The following is a 20,867-nucleotide window of genomic DNA, read 5'->3' as shown; positions in this document are numbered from 1 at the left end:
AGTTATGTTCGCACTACTCAGTGCACCGGTTCGTTTCATTGTCAGCATTGCCCATCCGGTTTGCCTCATCAGTTCTATTCTATTCCAACCCGTTTTTACTCGGTTACTCGGCTGTCTTCTCTTTTACGCTAAATCTTTATGGTTTGTTGCCAGGACCGAACTATAAGTGATACACTGTGTTGTGAAATATTCGCTTTTACCACTCACTTTGACTTTCCACGATAATTTACTCGATTCCATTCACCTCCACCTTTCTTAACGTCACTTGAGCATTCTTAAACATTTGGGTATCTTCTTGCTGAGATCGATTTCTTATCCCAACTTTTTTAGTTATTTGCAAATGCTCGAATCAGTCGTTGAGAACTTTGTGCTTTATTCTTATGGTTATCCTTGATATAAACTGGTTTTTATCATGAAACTATGCATCTGTTGCTCTTCTTTGTCTTCGCTATCTTCACTGTGGAGAGTGGTGGTAGTCCTTTTTGTGACTTCTGAAATTAGGAATTTTTCGCACTTATATCTTCCTTTTACCTGTACATTTTCGAGGACCAGTTTGTTTTAATGTCTAATTTTAATGAAATTTAGATTGAATATTCTTTGGCGGGATTTTCACGGAACGTTGCACACTAAACAGGCCTGCAATACTCAGTTTTTGGTCACGCAGACTATGGTTAACATTGCTGAAAGTCTAGTTGCAGCACTGCATCACTGCATCCTTATAAAAAATGGAACTACTGGAGTTTTCCCACTTTCAAGTTTTACCCAACCCTCTGCGGATTTTAGCGCGTCCTAAGGTCGCAGAATTACATTTGGAGCTTACTTATGATTGAAAACTTCGAGTATATGACTGACATGTTTCCGTAGAAAAATTCGTTACTTAGTACTTTAAAAAGACTTGTTTTTGGTAAGGTTTGATCTAGAAGCAGCTCTATAAAAACTACTGTTATCTTCTACAGTCGGGCAGATCGATTTCCTACATTGCGCTGTTTTTCGTTTCGTTTCGCTTCATTTCGCTGTGTTTTTGTATTAAACAATCTCCTTTTACTACTCAAAACGGTTCTAAACAATAGTGCGCTGCTACTACTGTTTTGTTTTTGTTTTCCAGGCGAATACAGCGAAATGAATTTGTTCCAATCGGGACCACCATTAATTACGCATTAAAACACTTGACATGTAAGGTTGTAATTCGGTAGTTAGCAAAGAACAAACCCTATTGAGAGAAGCTGCTACAAGAAGTTTGTTGATGTAGAATGCTTCATCTTCGGAGTCAGAGGAGGAAGTGCTAGAAATACTTTTTAGACGTTGATACACAAAAAAAGTTTTGTCCGCAACGTAGGACACACGGTTTGCGTGAATTTGATCTTCGTTGTGGTGTTCCTGGATTTTATGTATTTGTAAGGTATTATGACCAAGAAATCTACCTGTATCCAATTTCGTCGTGCCGTCGGGTTCTGTTCGGAGTACGACTGTAGTGATTCCTGGCATCCAACTCTTTTTCTCGGTAACCCTCAATTATCTGTGCAGTGGATGGCAGCACTGTCTCATACACATTCTCTGGTGGGGGAGGTGGTGGCGGAGCTCTTTGGGGTGGTCGAGGAGCCATGGGAGAAGGAGGTGGTCTGTAAAAAAGCTGTTAGCAAATTCACGAGGTTGGTCTTGGTGGGATTTCTTTTTTTACTGCGGGGATGTTAGAAAGTCTAGGGACCAGTATTTTTGGTGCGTTGATCAACCGTATGGCCTGTCGTAGGCGAGCTCTGCTTTACTGAGCCCCATGCGATACGGGTGTCACGTCCACCATGTCCTCTCAAAGTTTGCTCTCTCTAGTGCTGGTTCTGTTATGCTTCTCGCGAAACCACAGTAGGCGTTCAATCGCTGAGACCCTCGCCATATTTTTTCCTCATTCTAACAACCAGCGGCAAACAGCGATTAATAATGTCCCTCGGATTCGGCTGCGTATTTCCTAGCCGTTTCTTCTACAAGGGGTGGTTCCTCAGAGTAGTCTGACGGTTTAGTTCTTACGTGGTTCATTCAGGCAACCCGTTCCCGAAAGCATAGATTTACCCTCTCTCTTATCGATATACTATCCCAACAAGAACACCAAGAAACAGCGTGTCGACAAAAGAGAACAAACTCTCCGTCTCGTATTGCATAAATTGTAGATAACAGGGCTCCAATCTTTTTTGTCTTTTTTCTTGGAAGTTCACGCGATTTAATTTCGATATTGCGGAAATTATCGGGTTTCGTGTATGTTATCTAGTAAATAAACACGATATGGGAGGTACAGACCTAGGAGATATCTCCGAAATGAATTACGGTGAAACATGAGAAAGTGTGCGCACCTGATTGATACGCCTGCCATCATCCTGTCCGAACTTCGAAATCGTCGCTGCTGGTTGGCTTCTCTTCTAGAAATGGACGGGGCCCTTCTTCTTGCCGGTGAAGAACAGGCAGCGATACAGTCCTCATCGAATAGCTCTTCTAAAAGGAGCTTTTTTTTAGCTGTTAACGTAGTCCAGAGGCTTAGCTTCAGGAACGAGAAAACATAATTTCCCAATCAGGAATAATCGGAGGTTGTAATTCTGCTCATCCATGGCCCCAATATTTGATACTGACTGTGTGATTATGACAAGTCTACCACAAAGTACGTCTTTTTCTGGTCGACGCACCCGCTCGCTCCCTTTCCCTGGCGAACACGTATCGCCTTCACACGGTTGAACACATTCACGACGACTATAATCGTATTTTATGAACATATTTTCTTCGCACAAACCTTCGCCTCCACATGTTTTGTAACCGCAATAGAGGCTCTTGTCGACAAGGCTGTACTTCTTTCCTAGCAAGTTTTTGCCACAAACCGAACAGCAGAAGCATCGTCGATTGGCATGCCAGTCCATATCGCCCTGAAGGTGTAGATATTTCCATGGGGATTCTACCGGCAACGACATCATCGTTAAAGATCTTTACCTGAGAAATGTGAGGATGATTAATGGGGATGGTTCCATTACAGGTAGCACACAACAATGACGATGACCCTTCGGAATGAAAACATCCGAGGCACACTGGCTTGTTGTTCCTAGATTGAATTTTACGTAGAAAGCACGTTCACGAGGAGGCTAAGGAAAAGAGGGTTTAACATACCTTTGCATATATTTTTGTCCTCCAAGTTCCTTGGAGCAGTCAGTGCACTGGAAATGGTGCAAATGCCACGTTCTGCCTTCAGCTTCAGTGCATTCTTCGCCAAATATCAACTGAAACATAGGGTAGGATTTTTCATTCTCATCCATATCGAAGAAAACATTTGAATTAGGATATATTGTGAACATTCTTTAGAATAAAGCCGAAAAGTAGGGAAAACAAAAAAGAAGGCTGTAGTAGTAATACAACTCATTCGAACACTTGGATGGAGTCCACGTATGGAGGGATAATTTTCCAGATTCCGAGAGTTTTAACTTCCTCTTCACTACAAAAACTAGGAACAAAAATACTAAGTTTGCTATTGCCAGCAAAAAAGAAATAATTTGACATTATTAGGTACTTCGAACAAAACTCTAAGCGTCTGTCAATTTGCAAAACTTATAAAACGGCAGTTCTAATGAAGTAAGGCCTACTGTCTTCATAATTTGTAATTTCATCTTAGTACGTTAATTTCCCTCCAAAAGAGCTTAAAACATGATGCTACCTTCCTTTGTCTCCAGTAGGTTATTCCTGAGTGCGCAAAACCAAAAAAGCCGCATTACTCATAGCTCATAGCTGTAAAAGTCATCTTCCTCTTATGGCAAAGAGTAGCTCTATTGCTCACCGTACAGAAATTTCCATCCACTCTATTAATACCATCGTATCGCAGCACTTTTTATCTGCGCCAATGCTTATATTTTCTTTGTCCGATCATAAACATGTGGCGAAGTGAACCGACGCATGTCGCTGCGCTGTGAGCTCAGCTCGACCAGCGATACCCCGTAGCAGCAGATGAACGCATCGTCAATCGTTGATGATACCCTATGCATACGTAAGTGATTGCCTGGCAAATACGAGCCGGATACGTCTCCCATACGGTGGGCTGTCAGCACCCAGCTCATTTGCATGTGTCCTCGAGCAGACTGAGATTGTCAACGCTGACTGCTTTCATCTTCGGTGATGATTCGTCCGAGCATCTAAGATGTTTATCTGAGCTGATGATGATGGCTTAAATTAACAAGACACTAAGCTGCTGATGAGGTTACAGTGAAGATCTTTCAAAGGTCCACGAAAGTTTCGGATGAGGAAGTTAACTGTAATCATTAGTAAAAAAAAATCCCTCTATCCACGTATTTCTTTCTGATTTTCTGTCCAACGAATTTGCATGCCCAACGTTTCTGCTGGTGTCCGGAAAAAGTGCCGAATGCGTTGGAGTTGCTATGCTCAGCAAACATCTTGAAGCAATCAGCGTTAACTGCAGAACTGACTGACATAAAATCATCGAACGATTGAGCAAAATCTGGTTGTTGACGCATTTACTCTTTCCAACGAACAACTACGTGCCTAAATCTTATTCTTCCGGTATCTCTTAGAATTTCGGGAAGCAATGAGCATAAAAATGAGGACGAAGATCTAAGAGCGTAACGAAAAGGATATAACTATTATGGATTTCTCTTTGTATGTAAGTGATGGTGTTATCACAAAGCATTTCGAGGCAAAAAAAAAGTAGCTGAACGGTGAATTTTTCGGCTTGATTTGGAAATTCTTCTCAATACCTTCTTTGTATTTAGCAACACTTTTGAATGAGAAGGTAAGAAATGGTGTCCAACATGGGAGCATCACTGAATCCTGACAGCTCAAATTCCATCATTTTCAGTTATCTCAGATCCTTTCCTCCCACGGTTAGGAAATGTCTCTGGGAGACCTCCTCATATTACTTCCATACCGGCTTAACTCGGGTTTTCTGCCAACTAAAAGTTTTAGGTATTTTTGTGGATCCATGCGAGTTCCATGGAAGTAAAGGTCACCACAAAAGAGTTTCGGCAGGTGCGCAGACCCCTCCACTTGCAGATGTTCGGCGAGCTCTGATGGGCTGCTCGACCCGACAAGGGCTAGGCCTACTCGGATAACCACTAGCCTGCACTCTCATCGTTAGCTCTCATCCAACGCTCCGATGTCACATAAACTTCCGTCATTTCATTGCTATAAACAGTATGCGCACGTGTTGCGATGCGCATTATTGCGGGAAAATAACCCGCTTCACGGCCAGATGTGTCGAGAAAGGAGAGCGCAGCGAGATCAAAGGAACAACCACAGCGGTCTTCAATGGGGACCCATTGATGGCTGAAAGTAATTGCGAGCTCACCTCGTCACACTTTGCACATCTTGGTTTGATCTGTTCGGCATGATGACGACCGCAGAAAACCTCAAATTTGGTGTTCTATGTAGAAAGGTAGAGGAAGTGGTAGGAAATATAAGGATACTTACTTGCGCACTGTGCGAAAAGTAGATCAAATCAACCAATAGGGTAGCACATTCCGTGCATTGGAAACAAGCCGGATGAAAGATGGCGTCTATCCGTGACGCGATGACGCACAGCTCTCCTTCTTCGAAGGAAGCGAAACACTGAAATCTTGTGTTTTACCTGAATAAAATGAAATGTGCATTCTGAATCTTATGTTCGTTAATTCCTTAGTTTTTTATCAAATTTCTTTCCCATTTCCTTTTCCTTTTCTTAATATTTATGAAAACGCATTGCTTTTTGCAAGTATTTTGGATAAAATGCTGTTCCAGAAGAAATAGTTTTGATTTTTGGTGATTTTTTTCTGATTATGAATGAATGCTCAGACCTTGGACCTTTTGTTAACCTCAAACTCGATTCGTTTTACTCATTCACCCTTTTTCTCTGGTACGCTGGATGTTTTGAGATCAGCTTAGAATACTGAAACATTATTAAAACATTGAACATTACTGAAACGTTTATTCGGGAGCCTGCGGGAATGAGATCTGCCAGAAGTCTTTCTACATCCATTGTCTTCAAAATAAGAAGAATATGCGTTAGTTATTCCGCCAGGGTAATATTTAAGTTAAACAAATTCGCCGGAGTAACGTCTTTTTGCGCTCGTGATGAAGCTAATTTTCACAACTTCTAAACCGATAGCTATCCAGAGTGTTGAGATCTAATCAGTTCCGAATAAGAAAACTCGTGTAAAATGAGAAAACGGATGGACTGCCAGGGTTCTTTGAAAAAACAAACACTGAGAAGTTTTTCTCTTTTGGCTACCGTCAGCTAAACTTTTCTGTTTTTAATTATGTCTCAAGCTCGACCTTCTTTGAATCTTAGCATTGTAAGGATGAACTGAGTTATTATTTTTTGAGTTCTCTTTTAAATTAAATGAGATTTAGTTGGCTAGTTGTAATTTTCAGATAATTTTTAGAAAAGTCCAATAAATTATTTGCAGTGGATAAGATGTGATTGTCTCCGAATAATGGAACACACTGGGCACACAACTCTTTGGATACCGATTTAGGAGCTGATTTCCCACGCGGATCCTTATGTTAGGTAATGGACCCTGGATTGCAATAGAGCTTTGGTGGGATAACGCAGGCTATCCTACACAGTATGCATACACAGCACGATGGGTGATTTGCATGCGCTATGGCATACATCACCCGTGTCGCATGTCTGGTACCTCAGCTGACCACATGCGGACATTTTAATGCGCATCAAGCATCAGTTCGATTAGCGCACAATAGTCAGACAAGATTTCTGTAAAACTTCTCGAAGTTTCTGGTATGGAACCGTGCAGCAAGTTACTGGTTACTGTCGGCTGGAGTCGTTTTCTTCCGTTTCCGCATGAATGATTGCTTTGAGTCGTACCTTTTTGACACGGTTGCTAATCTGTCTGCGGTGGCTTTTGGCCGCTACTTCTAGAGGATAATCTTAAGCGTAAACGAGATTTGTCCTTTCGGTGTCGCACCCGATCAGTGCTCGAGGCAGCTGTGCCTGATGCGCGAGGGTCAAGCGCATGGAAAACGATACGAGACCACCGCGGAGAAGAACGCGATGCTCGACAGATGCTGCGCGATGGGCATCCATTGCTTCAGCAAACACACTGTTCTTTGTCCTCCTGCTGCATTTTGTGGTCGGAACGGAAGGAAGAACACGAATACGGATTTGGAAATAAGGTGTTTCCGGCAGAGGGCAAACGAACGAAACTAAGTTACATTCATCAGGCACTATTCGGCAGCGCCTTAAGAAAACCCACTCCTTTTTCTCACCAGAGTCGATAAAATTGTGCAAAACCTGTCTTGGAAGATAAGGACACCCTTCTTTCTGTCTTGGAGGACGTTGACTTGATAGGTTGGAGGTTGGCCTCCGCCAGTCATTCCGTAGGCCATATACAGGTCCACAAAGTCGAACAATTTGTCGTTCATAATCTTCGTGGTTTTAAAATCCGGCCAATTTAACTATACATGCCTACGTACATTGATTTTAAAAAAAATCTGAGTGAGCAAGGGTAAAGTCTAAGCTTTCTGCGGTTTCGTTAGTGTTTCAAATACATCTTCTTATTGGTTCTAATTATTAAGGATTATTAATTAAGGATTACCATTGAAGACCAACAGAAAATAACAGAGTAGGAACACCACAATAATTGAATATCACAAAGGCACCTTAATTCGACTAGTGGTAAAATCTGTTTCTCTAATGTAAGCTGATTTGGAACGATCTAGATATAGGCGGCCAATAGTATGGATACACACGAACGTCCCTTAATCAGAAGTGATTCTCTTCACTATTTTCTTACCGTACATTTCTTCGGACCCACAACTGATTACAAAAAAAATAACTGTTGAGGGAGCTTTGATTGGTTTTTTTTTTGGAATATACTTCAACAAAGCGCAATGTATCTTTTCTAAATGTGTCAGTCGCCTCTCTAGCTTCATACTAATTGTGCGTTGAAGAATCTGTTAAGATTACTTATTTCACTCGGTGCGCCGAAAAAATCCCGAAAGATTACTTGTTTCGTCGATCGAGTTCGAATGGTCCGACGTTCAAAAATACAAGGTGTTGTAATGTGAAGCTCCTATCGTTTACGATATTCTTCCAGATAAACGAAAAAGTACTCCACGATCACAAAAATGAACAGCTAGAAGCAAGTTCTCAAAATAGTGGACTTTTCACAGTGACAACTAAAGCATATAATTTATTCTTATTTGGGTACCGGTGAAGAGTTAAGTTGAAACTGTGAGCCAAAACAAATCCAGAACTTATGCGCTGCCGCATAAAATAAGTCAGGGAGTTTTCTTCTTCTAACTATTTAGCCTGGTCATTTGGTAATTCACCTCAGAGAGGCCCCTACAACGACGAAGGTTGGTTTCGAACACAGTGTCGACAAAAATCGATGATTTGTTCGCTATTCGACGGCAGTTTACGAGCGCTTCCAGGCGACCTCCTGCAGTTCGGCTACAAAATCGCAGCTCGCCCTCTGCGCCGTTAACGAGTACGCCTGCGTTTCCCTCAAAACCGGCGGTAGGCGAAAGAGGCTACCACCTCCTGTGCGCTTAATATCCTCGTTAATTGCGGATGAGGACCAAACTTCACGATAGCATGTGTGTTGGTGCTTAGGTTTTTCTATCCTCGCAGCCATCGGAAAGCGATCACCAAAATTTCTGCTCGCATAAAATAGTTGGCACCGTGCAGTTCTCCTGTAGCAAAGTAGAAAATAAAATGAAAGCCTCGCACTTTCTAGAATGAGTAGTGTAAAAAGAAAAACGAAGGAAGAGATTCATAGCAATAATTAGATTCCCACCCACTCAGGCTCCAGTCTATTATTTCCCAAACAGAACAAATATATTTATAAGTAAATTTCCCGAAATCCGAAAAGGTCAAGGAATATCCATAAAAAATATGGATGACTGAGCTGGTACTTACATTCGCCCTGTATTTGGACCAATGAATCCTCTACTGAATTTTTGAATACAAAATAGTAGATATTCCTTTAGAACTTCTAAATCGGCTTCATAAGCACTTCTTTTAGTAAAACGAGCATTAAAAAGTGCCACTTCTTTCTTCCAAAACATCATCCCGCAGTAAGTATTCATGGCCAGAATGGAAAGTAGAGTCTACTTTCGATCGAATTTGCAATTTTTGATGACTCTTTTTAATCTGGCGATGACCTTTTTAATTTTTCCGAAATTAAATTGTAAATTAAATTAGGTAAAGTCCATAGATTTTTTGTTTAGAGAAGTGGCACTTTTTAATGCTCGTTTTACTAAAAGAAGTGCTTATGAAGCCGATTTGGAAGTTTTCGCCAATCGCTGGTCTAAACAAGAAAAATTTCTTATTGTACATTTCAGAGATGGAGCAGATTTAACCCGATTCAATCCATAAAACATAACTAACATGCTTCTATATTTTTTCTCTTCTCAAATCAGCTAATCTTCCTGAAGAATTTACTATGTACACTTTTGTGCTCTGAAAGTGAAACTGAATACATCTTTTCAAAACTTTCACCACAGCAGAAATCAAGGTAATCAAGATCGAGAGCCGCAGAATACAATTCATCAATCACTTTCAAGATAATATTCGAGATAGTATTGACTTTTCTCACATGATTTCTAACTTGAAATGAATCGAAGTGGAAGAAAACTTATGAAGAACATAGACGAAGCGTGATTCTTGTGGCTGTTAGTGTACTTCCATCCGGGACCATAATAATGTTGTCTCCACGAGGAAGGTTCTAATTGTGATATTTTCGCTTTCTCTCGTCAATGTTGCCATTCAACTGACTGTAGACAAATTAGGCGCAATCACGTGTACTGACCTAATCATGATTAAAAATGTTATTCTATTGTTTAATACCCGAACCATTATAAACCGAATTAAAATAATCTTAGCGCATTGGCTACTGAGTGCACTGGTTCCACTCAGTGCACATTTTTCATTTTTTCCTTCTGTTCAGAGGTACCACATCTTGAATTCCTCGGATATGTAGTCATTCAGCTCTTCTGAACTTATATTTGTCATGGCTTGCGGATATTGTTTTGCTTGAAATTTGCTGCAGTGGTTGGTAGAGGCAACAAAAACTGACATATGTCGACCACAGTAATTTACAGGGACGTAAAAAAGTACGCAGCAAAGTCAACATATCAGTGAAAGTTCTCAACCATAAATTCTAGTCATTATTTCTAGGGAAGAAGTTTTCTTAGAAGTTTTTCTTCTAGACAGACTTCGTAATGAAAATAATTCTCCGGAATTCTAGCCCCACTCCGTCGAAACCCTGAAAAGATACTGAAGAGAACCCTGCACTGACAACAAAGACGGCATGTTTGGCCGGCGTGCGTTCTCAAGTGACCGGCAATTAGGCATATCCTGAATGGATGAGCTGTGACAGTGGCACCGTCCATCTGGCAGATGAGCTGTCCACAACTACTAAGGTCAAACAATCAGAAAATAGGCTTGGATTTTGGCAGAATTCGTTCGTTGCAATTTTTTCTAAGTAATTCTTGATTTTTGGACAAGAAACAATTTCTCACAAAATGTTCGGCTCTGGTTTATACATGGTCGCTATAGAGAGGAAAGTGATAGTGTGACTGTCGATACAGCAATGACTTCCAAGCAAGGAAAATTAGCTCAATGGATTTATGCAAAACTTGAGGGGAATACATTTATTCCTCCGAGATTAATACTAGAATAAATTAAGTGAATTAACTTTTTAAGGTGAAATTCGGTTTTCCAACCGCGCTTAAAACAGATCAGTCGTCGATGAGATGTCGCGTCAATGGCGTTGATTGTCATCATCGCTAAATCATTCCCCATAACCAACGAGATTCAGCAACGTCCTCTGTTCTTCGCGCAAAAGGACCGACCCGCACGTCTCCGCACCGTTTTTTACGGCCGGTCATATCCCCGTCTGGCGCGAGCGACCGCAAATCCATCGAATGATTCATGCGGCGGTAAAGCGGCGACGTTAGCCGATGTGTCATGCGCCAGCGCCATCTCGTCAACTCTATTCCCATACGATTTTGAAGAACTGTAATGTTTTCTTCGTTTTCCATTATATTGTACAAAGCTGCTAACGGAACAAAAGGGCCATCTATTGCGTCCACGCACAAATCTTCTGCCCATTTTTGCCACAAAAACTATTTTTTACTTTATAACAACTGTGCGAATAGTTCTACGTATTTAAGTCTAAGTGAAAAGAAATGTGGGCAAATAGAGTAGTACTGGTCACAAGTGTTGAATGGGCACAGTAAAGCATCTTTTTGAAAAATGCTCGAAATAACTATCTGCTAAATATGTTTGTAATATGTATCTTTCAATGGTCTTGACCACTTTCCCCTCTTTCACGCAAACGGTAACAGGGTCTTGCTGCTTCTCAGCACAGGCTAGTGCGGTAATAATTTTCGTGTGGACAAATCTCCCTTCGTACGTATCGGTAAACAAAAAAAAACAAAGGAGGTAAACAGCAGTTGAAAACAAATAACATGAACAGCTCTCGTACATTAATCGCTATAAAAGAATAAATATTTCCTTCTCTAATTTTTTTCCAGAAAAATTTCCAGAAACCTCATGCCAGATCACTACAGTCACCTCTATGTACATATGGCCCGAACCCTATGCCTTGTGACAAAAACCTTCGATTTCTTCTTGTTCTTGAATTCAAAATAAAGTACTACAATAAAATTAGATACGCACAGAGTTCAGTATTAAAAAGACAATAGCTGAGCTCAAAAATATCCAACATTTCACCGAGATCCAAAACCTTCGAAAAAGGAAAATTATTTGAAAGTTTTACCAAATGTCTTTTGTCTTTGAAGAAACACTAAAACTAAGCTGTTCTCGAATCCTTCTTACCTTCTTGGAAGAATGTTGGTTTTTTCCTATTCTAGATTTTCCATTCGTTTCAGTCGAAATAAAACATAATGATGAAGTCATACACTGTGCGCTCTTTCTTAAATATCAAAAAGACGGCGAAATTCCGGAATCTACTAGGAAATTTTAGCCACATTTGTGCTTATTTCTTCCCTCATTTAACCAATTACTTTTGAAAATCCTCCCAACCACTCAATTTGCAGTTTTTTCTCAACGCTAAGACCCCCGTAATTTCTGCGCTTCAATAAAACGGGCGCGGACCGGTTCCTTCGCAAATTCAACGCAAAGAGGTGCACTTATGAAACGGAATCAAAAAATCGGATGTGACAGGAGAGTGGCGGAATGAAACCCACTGTTCCACATTTTCGACTTCGACCGTCGTAGGGCACACGGTCCACTGACCCCCTGCCGAGACATTCTGCTTTCCGACGTCGTTCGAAGAGTCTGCAGAACAATTGCAGTGTATGCTTAGTCCGGCAAATGGTACAAACGAACGAAATACCTCAGCTCATCTTCCTCTTCTGGCGTCAAACGAGAACAATAGCGTGGATCAGAGTCCTGCGGAGGGAGCTGGTATCGTAACTGTCGAAGTCGCCATTTCTCACCAGCGCTATTCACATAAGGGATTTTTTCTTCGGGAAGTGATGCAAAATACATATGGACCTAAAACGCAAAGTATGATTATTTCGTTGTACTTTGAAGATGAATAGTACAGACCATATTTGGTTTAATTCCGCTCGGCACCCATGCATACTCTTCAAGTACACAGCCCGAATCGTCGTCACTGGTGGAATGGCGATGGACATCGGCTGCGATTCGCAATCGCGATGCTGGCGATAAACCTCCGTCTTGACGTGGGATACGTAACTCGCGACTGCGCCGTCGCCTAACTCTATCGGTCATCTGCAGGAATTAGACTTCACAAATAAACCGAAGGTAGTAAATGTAGAAAACTGCAAAAATAGAAATGAGTGGCTGACAAAGACATCGAGACATATTTACAAGTAAAATATAACAAGAAGGCAAAAAAGAACATTGTATAGATATGTACAGTTCATTACACAGTTGGTACCTTTCAATACCTTATCATAATTTTACATGGTGCGGCTTTTATTCAATGGCGGATAAAGAGATGTAACCAAGAAGTATTCTTGAAATAGCCTAGATTAGCAAAACCAATGTCTTGACCGTATCTAGAATCTTGTGAAGCGAATTGCTTTCAAGAAGGATTCTTCCTGCAAGTTTCCATATTTCCGCGTAGTCATAAATTATTTGATTTACTGAATAGGATGGCTATGGAGAAGATAACGAACGTGATCTACAGTAGCTGTTTTCGAGATAAGAGCCCAAAATTATATTATATTAATGAATTTGAAAATGTACTTTACTCTCGAAATATATGCAGTTTTCTTTCCGCTCCTAACGATTCCGAACGAAGTACTAGAAAAAGAGTATAGACTATGTTATGAAAAAAATCGTGAAAAAGGAAGCCAGAACTGCCGTGTGCAAAAAGAGAAATGCAAAACACGGTTTAGAGCAAAGTGTTCCCTTCAGATTCCATCTAAAATTGTTCCTTCGACCACCCAGAGGAAGCGCACCACAAAATTAAGAAATCCCTCGAGGATTTGAAAGTAGAAGTGGATGTCGCCGTAGTCGTAGAATTTGGCTAGTTCAATGCAATTAAACGCGCTCAGATCTGGACAAATGAAGAAATTGTCGCAGTGTTTGGTGCGTTGCAGAGAAAAGAAAGTGGCTGAATGCAATTTGAAACGAACAGTGCGGAAAATTCAGACCTCAGTGCTGATTGATGTAACTAAGTCTAGTTGCAAAATGTTAATGACAAAATGGTGGAAGCGGAATGCAATGTTTTCAGTAGAGTAGTAAATAATAATACTTGTACGCATCTTAACACCTATTCATTTTGAAATCATGAAAATTCAAAAGTTGTACGAAGGTACAACACTAAAAAGTGTAGGAACGAAGAAGAAACTGGAATAATCTTTTGTGGGAGTCTTTTATAAACTCCCGCAAAACTTTAACCCACTCATAAAGTATGGCGACAACTTTAAATTCAGTTTCATTGCACCTTCATGAGCTTCAACATGATCTAAGAAAATATTCAGCTCACCTAACAGCTGAGCCATTCTAGATATTTTCTTATTCATTAGAGAGAAACCAAATTTTAAAAATTTGCGGTGAAAAATGTTCGAAAACGAGATGATGACGGCAAGGAAACTGGAAGAAGAATCCAACGAAAGTTCACAACATGGTTTACATAAGGAACGCAGTAGGATCAAAGAACTTGTGGCTGAACTTGCAGAGGGCGATGAGTCGATTAACGACGTGGTGTCCACCTAAGTGATAGGAGCAAAAGTAAATATTGATACAGGTCAGACGATCAGGTCTGCACCGAATAATGAGGAAGCAGCTCAGGAGTTAGGAGAAGTAGCTCACAATCAGCAACTAGAGGAACTCGTACGGAGGAAAGTTGAACATGAAGTAAGAAAAATGAAAGAATAATTTTCAATGATCATTCCCAAAAATAGTGGATGAACATGGCAAACTATTGGTCGTCAGATGACGCATAGCACTGATTCTATTAAGACGTACGAATATGCAGATCAGTGCATGCGATAACGCCTCGAAACTCGCGAAAGGGCGTTCTCTGAGGACGTAATAGAAGTGTCAAGGAATTGCTCGAATCTTTCTCGAATCGCCCAATTCTGAGCGATAGGACGGCATTAATATGCAGTACAAGGCATGAGTGATGGCCAAAAAATACGAGAAATTGAAGTTTCGTTCTTTTTTGTGGTGACGAGAAAAGGACGTACGCAGTTAGATTCATGGTAATAACGGATCACAGCAGAAATGAGGTGATTCTCGGGGAAAAATGGTTTGAGCAGCTCATTCAGTCTAGACAGATATGTAGGGAATAACTCCGTTTAAACTTAGCGGTTAGTGGGATGAAAACAACAATGAATTAGTTTGTTTCTTTGCTCCAAAGTCCGCCATTCCGCACCTCGTTAACGCTCAAGATTTATAAGCAAGGCTTAGAAAGAAGCATTCAAAAATTTGATAGAAAAAAAAGGATTTCAACGGTGCGATTCTGAAGGATCTCTGAATCCGACGTAAAAGTTCACGTTTACATCCGCTGTGTATGTAAGAATAGAAGAAGAGCATAGAATTGAGGAATTCTTTACATTTATGTTTATTTACCGATTCACAAGATGAACTATACCGATAATATAAAATATTTTAGGGATTGAAAAACAAAAAAATAGTGATGATGGAAGACTGAAGAAGAAAAAACGTGTATGAGACAATTATCATTTTTACTTTCATTCTGCGTCAGTAGAAAAGACACTGAAATGAATCGCGCTGTTAACTTCGAAAGAAATTTTTTTAGCATAACGAAAGTACGAGAATAGTAGGTGCGGAAATTGAATAGAAACATCTCCTCATTACTGTATAAAATTAGACTTTAAACCTCTTTATTTAGAAGGAAAGAGAGTGCCGGCGATTTTTTCGTGGAAACATTTCCTTGCTAGTCGAATATAATCCGCTAAATCACCATACAAATTGCTGAAGTCATCTGATATTTGTTGTGCTTTGGCTATGAGTGAGATGGTAGTCACAAGAGATTATAGAGGAGATTAATACGAGAGAGGGCGGACTGAAGCAAGACAAAGTGGCGTTCGTTGTGCAATCGGGAAACTATCCGACATCTAGGCTCTTTGTCTGCAGTCTATTTGGGGATCTAAGTCCCCTAAACCTACTCATAGGTGGTTTCAAAATAGAACGTAGAGATTTGAATATGGGAAAAAGAAATCAACGAAGTGATAGTTATCCAGAAAATAGTGCACTATTGGAGTAATCCATTTCTGAGCAAAGATATTTGCATTAAAAATCGCAAAACTAAGAACCCGAGCATATTTCCAACTGGGAACCATCGGTCGCGGAATGCACGGAGACGTTAAAATAAAAATACTCGTCAAAAAATGCAGCTCTAGAAAAAAGATCAATTAACCACGCCATAGATTCACGAAATTACTCAATGATACGACAAACAAACAGGGATTCCATTCATCTCAGAGAGGACCACGGTGCATCTGGCACACGGCGTGACTCCGCCCCCCGTGTTGTAGAGGCGTGGACGAAAAGGCGGTTGTGAAGAGACCCCAGTGCATTGTCTTCCGCACTTATTCATACAAATTGTTCTTTTGCATTAACTTGCAGACCGGAACTTAATGAATGAAATGAAGCGATGAATCTTGGTTATGAATTTATTTGTCGGGAAAGAATTCTGTATCTTCTTATTTTAACATATCCAAGAGTGGGTGTGGTGTAGCGGTTAGAGGTTCCGCTTCCTGCACGATCGATCAGAAGTTCGAATCCGCCCTAGTGCTCACCAAGCCTCCAGGGTCGATAAATTGGTAGCAGACTTGTCTGCGAGGAAGTCATGTATACGCCAGTTACACGTTCGTGAACCTTAAAAGAATCTGAATTGAAGTGAACGTGGGGGCGCATCCCAAGCGGATTGATCAACGCCAGACACTTTATCCTTTATACTTTAACACATCCAAAGCGCTCGGTGACAGGAACAGATGCTAAAAGGGGATTTAAGTTTACAAATGCTAAATATGGAACTGTTGCCGCACAGACTCATTGTGATTTTTCGTTTGGGCGTCATCATTTGAGAAATTTATATGTTACAGAGTTCTAGATAATCGAAGAACGGTTGGGATTGATTGGGACAGGACACAGGTGAAGCTATGGATACAATCACAACAGTAAAGCAGAGTTATTTCTAAATAAAGGAGTTTCTGAAAAATTACAATGAAAAAAGTAGTTCGGAAGAAGTGTAGAATTTATATTCTTAATTTTTCTTCCGAGTAGATTCAATATATAAGCTATTCTTAATGTCTCATACTTCCAATTTCTTAAAAGATCAAGTAAAGAGTATTTCAATTTTTTATTGGAGACGTAAAATAGTATGTAAGGTGGAAGTAGTAGTATAATACGTTTCATTTTTTCTCCTAAAAACTGAAGTGAAAAAGCTAAGTGCAGGAAGATTTGCTTGCTTCTGCACCGCTCTGTAAAAATCCAAGAATTTCTAAAAATCAAAATGAACAAAGTAATTTGATAGAGAAAGAAGATGTTAAATGAAATGAATTAAAATGACGACCATCCATTTTACAGAGTTTTTGCGGATATTATGGGTAGTTCACGAGGCAGGTGAGCTCTATCCACCCTCAACTTCTGTCTAGAAGATCATAACAATCAAAAACAAACAAAACAAGAAGGTTGTTCATTTTACTAGTCCAAAAAAGAAAAAGCTGCTAAAAGGTGTCACGTAAAACTCTGTCCAATTTGTTCTCCAAAATTTAACGGATATTGATTTTTTTGTCTTACAGAAGTTGATTCAATCTTGGACATATTCTGTTTCAAACACAAGTGGTTTTCAATGGAATGCAAAAAAGTCGTACTTTTTGATTGAATCTTGGCTTCATTTTATTTCATTTTTTAATCCAATTTAATTCCAAAAATTTGGTCATGTCATTTTAACAAAGCAGTGCAAATGTGTATGTGACAAATCAAACGTCCCTTAAGTTTTTCTATCACCGACAATGAGACCTTGAGACCACAATACACACGCATAGTCCTTCGTAATCAAAGCGGAATATTCTGGCATAATAGGTTAATAACGAGAACGACCAAACGATGCTGTAAATATAAAGGTAAGTTAAAGGATAAAGTGTCTGGCGCTAATCAATCCGCTTGGGATGCGCCCCCACGTTCACTTCAATTCAGAATCGTTTGAGGTTCAGGAACGTGTAACTGGCCTATACGATGACTTGCGGTGGCTAGCCGATGTGTCAAGTCAGTGTTTTTATCCTCCCAGACAAGTCTGGTACCAATTTATCGACACCGGAGGGATGAAGGGCTTGGTGAGCACTAGGGCGCATTCGAACCTCTGATCGATCGTTCAGGAAGCGGAACCTCTCACCGCTACACCACACCCGCCCCGCTGTAAATATACGTGCAGTTTTTTCAATAAAGTATTTCATGAAAAATTTGAAATGGTTGTTCGGAACAGGTGTTGCTCCACATTTGAGTCTTTTTGTTTCCTTGTTTAGAAGAAAAATAAGACCCAAAAAAGAAAAAAAAACTGTGAAATTAGGCACGGTGACTGGACGATAAGGAAGAGTGAGTATATCCGTATGGTTTCTTCAGTACTTCAATGCTCGCCAGCTCGTCACTCACCTCATCACAGCACATCACTCTTCATCATTAATGGCTTGCAGAAGGTGCAATATAGGAAGAAGATAAGAAAACACGACATGCCTTTCACTATGAATAGGTCTGGAGTCTAAAAAGATTGAAAACGAAACAATTGGAAAAGAACGAAACTCTCTGTCTCTGCTGAATTACAAGAGATTTCTTCCCACACATCCCATCCTCGAATTTTAAGTTGCCCCTTTGTGGAGTAACTGAATATAGTTTTTAAAAAGCTAGACATGGTTGTCAGATACCAAAGTCTGCTCTAATGAGATGAATAGTATTGACTCAAGACGCTGTTACTACCTCAACTAGTCAGTAATGGTCTGGTCGTCATAACGATGCGCCAACCTTGGCCGTCTTATCGCCGTAGTTGACCCGAACGAGAGCGACGGATGAAAGCGCTTTACCGCCCACAATTAGAGGGGTCAGTCAGACACGAACACTCGACCACGTGAAGGCGAACAGCGCAGTAGTTAAGCGAGACGGTCATTGCCCGACAAACCTTCGCCAGACGACCTTAATTTGTTAAATTATATTCTTATTTTCCTATACTTGATAACGGGAATAATATATTGACCGGACAAAAAGCGAAATAATCGTATTATTCCAGTAAAAGCGAAAACAAAAGTGTCAGGGGCAGTTCAATTAAGAGAGCATACAAACGTTGTCATTATATATGAAAATACAAGCGCCAATTACTAAGCAATCGGATGATTCTTGATATTCTTGGAAGATCAACTGTACTAGTGACGGCCACTGTTAGCTAGCAATATTTGGATGCTCGTTACACCCACTACTATCCTCCCGGTTACGATTGAATTGTTTGCATGAACGATTGCGATTAAATTAGCGAGTCCCCGTTAACTTACTCGGTTACGCTACCACAGACAGAGTTCCATAAGCAGAGCCAATTTCTGGAATTACTACAGCAATACTCACTGAATATAATTTTGAAACTAAGCGTATGCGCATTAATGCAGATAGAAAACCTTGCTCGTGTAGGAATTAATGAATAATGAGAATGTTTATTCGGTTTTGAAAAAGCGGCTAACAAAATCGAGCGGCACAAAATCGAACGATTTTCGCTGATGCATATTTCCTTTGGATGTTATTCACAGCTGAACGTTTCCGCATGTAATGAGGCCCATTAGAGAAAGGTTGCTGTCGCATAGTGATCTCCTCAAAAATGTACGCGTTTTTCGGAGATGCGGGAAATCAGAATTAAGCAATGAAGGTGAAAACTGAGAGATACATAGTGAATTTGAGTTTCAACCTGTACGAAATTCCTCGAAATTTTCAGCAGTTTGTATGTAAGGATCTTTCCTATGTCGTTTTAATGTTTGTTGTCAAAGGAAGGTTAGATGACATTCTTTCCTCCTCTATGAAAATTTGAACTCAAAAAATAGCCAGAACTAGAGCTCGTCTACTACCTCATTCCACAGTAGAGGTAATTTATAGTGTCTCGGTCACAAAAAGCGTGCAGAAATACAACTCAGAGTATATATTATACAAATATTGAATGAGATTATTACTCAGTCTTACGTAGGGTGAGATTTGGAGAAATAATTTAACAGAGGTTGGTCCACATAACCACATAAAGTTTATTCCTGATAAAAAGCTTCACCGCTAGATCTATTTGAAGCTTTTTCTTACATTACGAGTTGCTCGTTTTTAAATGTTAGAACCGTTTTCAAAATTTGAAATTTTGCTAGAAATGACAATAATGAAGATTTTATTTCCACACTTCCGAAGTTTCTCATGAAACCTCTCCCTATGAAAACTGTTGCTGCATACACGGATTTATTTACTCTTGTGGATCTCCACATATGTATAAAAATATGCATTCCTGTATGGACATCATTTTTTTATATTTAGTAGTCAAAAATTTGTGGAAAGTAAAAAACCAGTTCTTTTTTCACGAAAAAATGAACGAAAAATGAAAAATTAGCATTAGCATTTTCGAATGAAACACGAATCAAATCAGTTTGGTTTAGGTCGCACATGCATACAAGAGGAGTTGTTGAGGCATACATTAGCATTTTTATGTCATTCTTATCCCTTACGCAATCCAAGGTGGGTGAGATTGACTTCATTGCGCAAGACACTTCAGGTGGTTGACGACGACGAGATCAACTCGTCATAAGGAAACTCTTGTTCGCTTATTCATGCTTGGTGCTTACGGAATAGAAGAAGACCCAAACTGTTCAACTTCTGGAAACATCTGGTTCCGACGTATTCTGGAGGTCTTAGTCAACAATTGTTCACTTGTCAAAACTGCGCGTTTGGAAACTTCGGTCTCTAACACCATGCTGCTTAGCCGATTCTTAATCCAAGTCCTAGCTGTGACCTTACTTAGCCCATTTATTTTAGAATGTGCATTTGAAAATGTGGTTTCTCACAGTATGTTCCGGTATAGATGAAACCTGCTGTAAGCCGTTGGGAAATTTCTCAGACGGAAAGGCGCAAATGTCACAAAAACGAATAGTAGGTGAAGATAAATCGATTTATTTGCTCTAGACTCAAGATAATAAGAAAGAGAAATTGCAAACAAAAGGGAGACCCAATACGTGAGCATGCTCAAAACGTGAATTAAAAATTCAGTGAAATTGAAATTTTCGAAATGAGTCGACTAGGTAAGAACAGCGTAATGTGCGCTTAAAAAGCCAAGCTCATTCAGTTAGATGCTGAGCATGTGTGGCCTTCGGTGTATCGGTAACAAATCATCGTTCGGCCATAACTCAGCGCACGCCTG

The 20,867-nt window shown here is 40.1% G+C and overlaps 1 protein-coding gene across 1 annotated transcript; it reads right to left on the bottom strand.

The window, feature by feature from the left end:
• Window positions 1-410: 410 nt before the first annotated feature.
• On the bottom strand, window positions 411-12,736 carry RB195_001165 (uncharacterized protein; the record flags this gene model as incomplete). Its single annotated transcript, XM_064197816.1, has 12 exons — window positions 411-491; window positions 1,210-1,282; window positions 1,422-1,619; window positions 2,340-2,478; window positions 2,771-2,900; window positions 2,965-3,073; window positions 3,139-3,248; window positions 5,321-5,380; window positions 5,443-5,580; window positions 12,187-12,277; window positions 12,336-12,496; window positions 12,551-12,736. 12 exons carry the CDS (start codon window positions 12,734-12,736, stop codon window positions 411-413), a joined length of 1,476 nt encoding a protein of 491 aa, XP_064053697.1.
• Window positions 12,737-20,867: the final 8,131 nt, after the last annotated feature.

Source organism: Necator americanus, chromosome IV (assembly GCF_031761385.1).
Source record: "Necator americanus strain Aroian chromosome IV, whole genome shotgun sequence".
In the NCBI taxonomy this organism is placed as follows: Eukaryota; Metazoa; Nematoda; class Chromadorea; order Rhabditida; family Ancylostomatidae; genus Necator; species Necator americanus.
The sequence above is the reverse complement of the archived record's forward strand: the minus strand, read 5'-3'. Positions and strand labels throughout refer to the sequence as shown.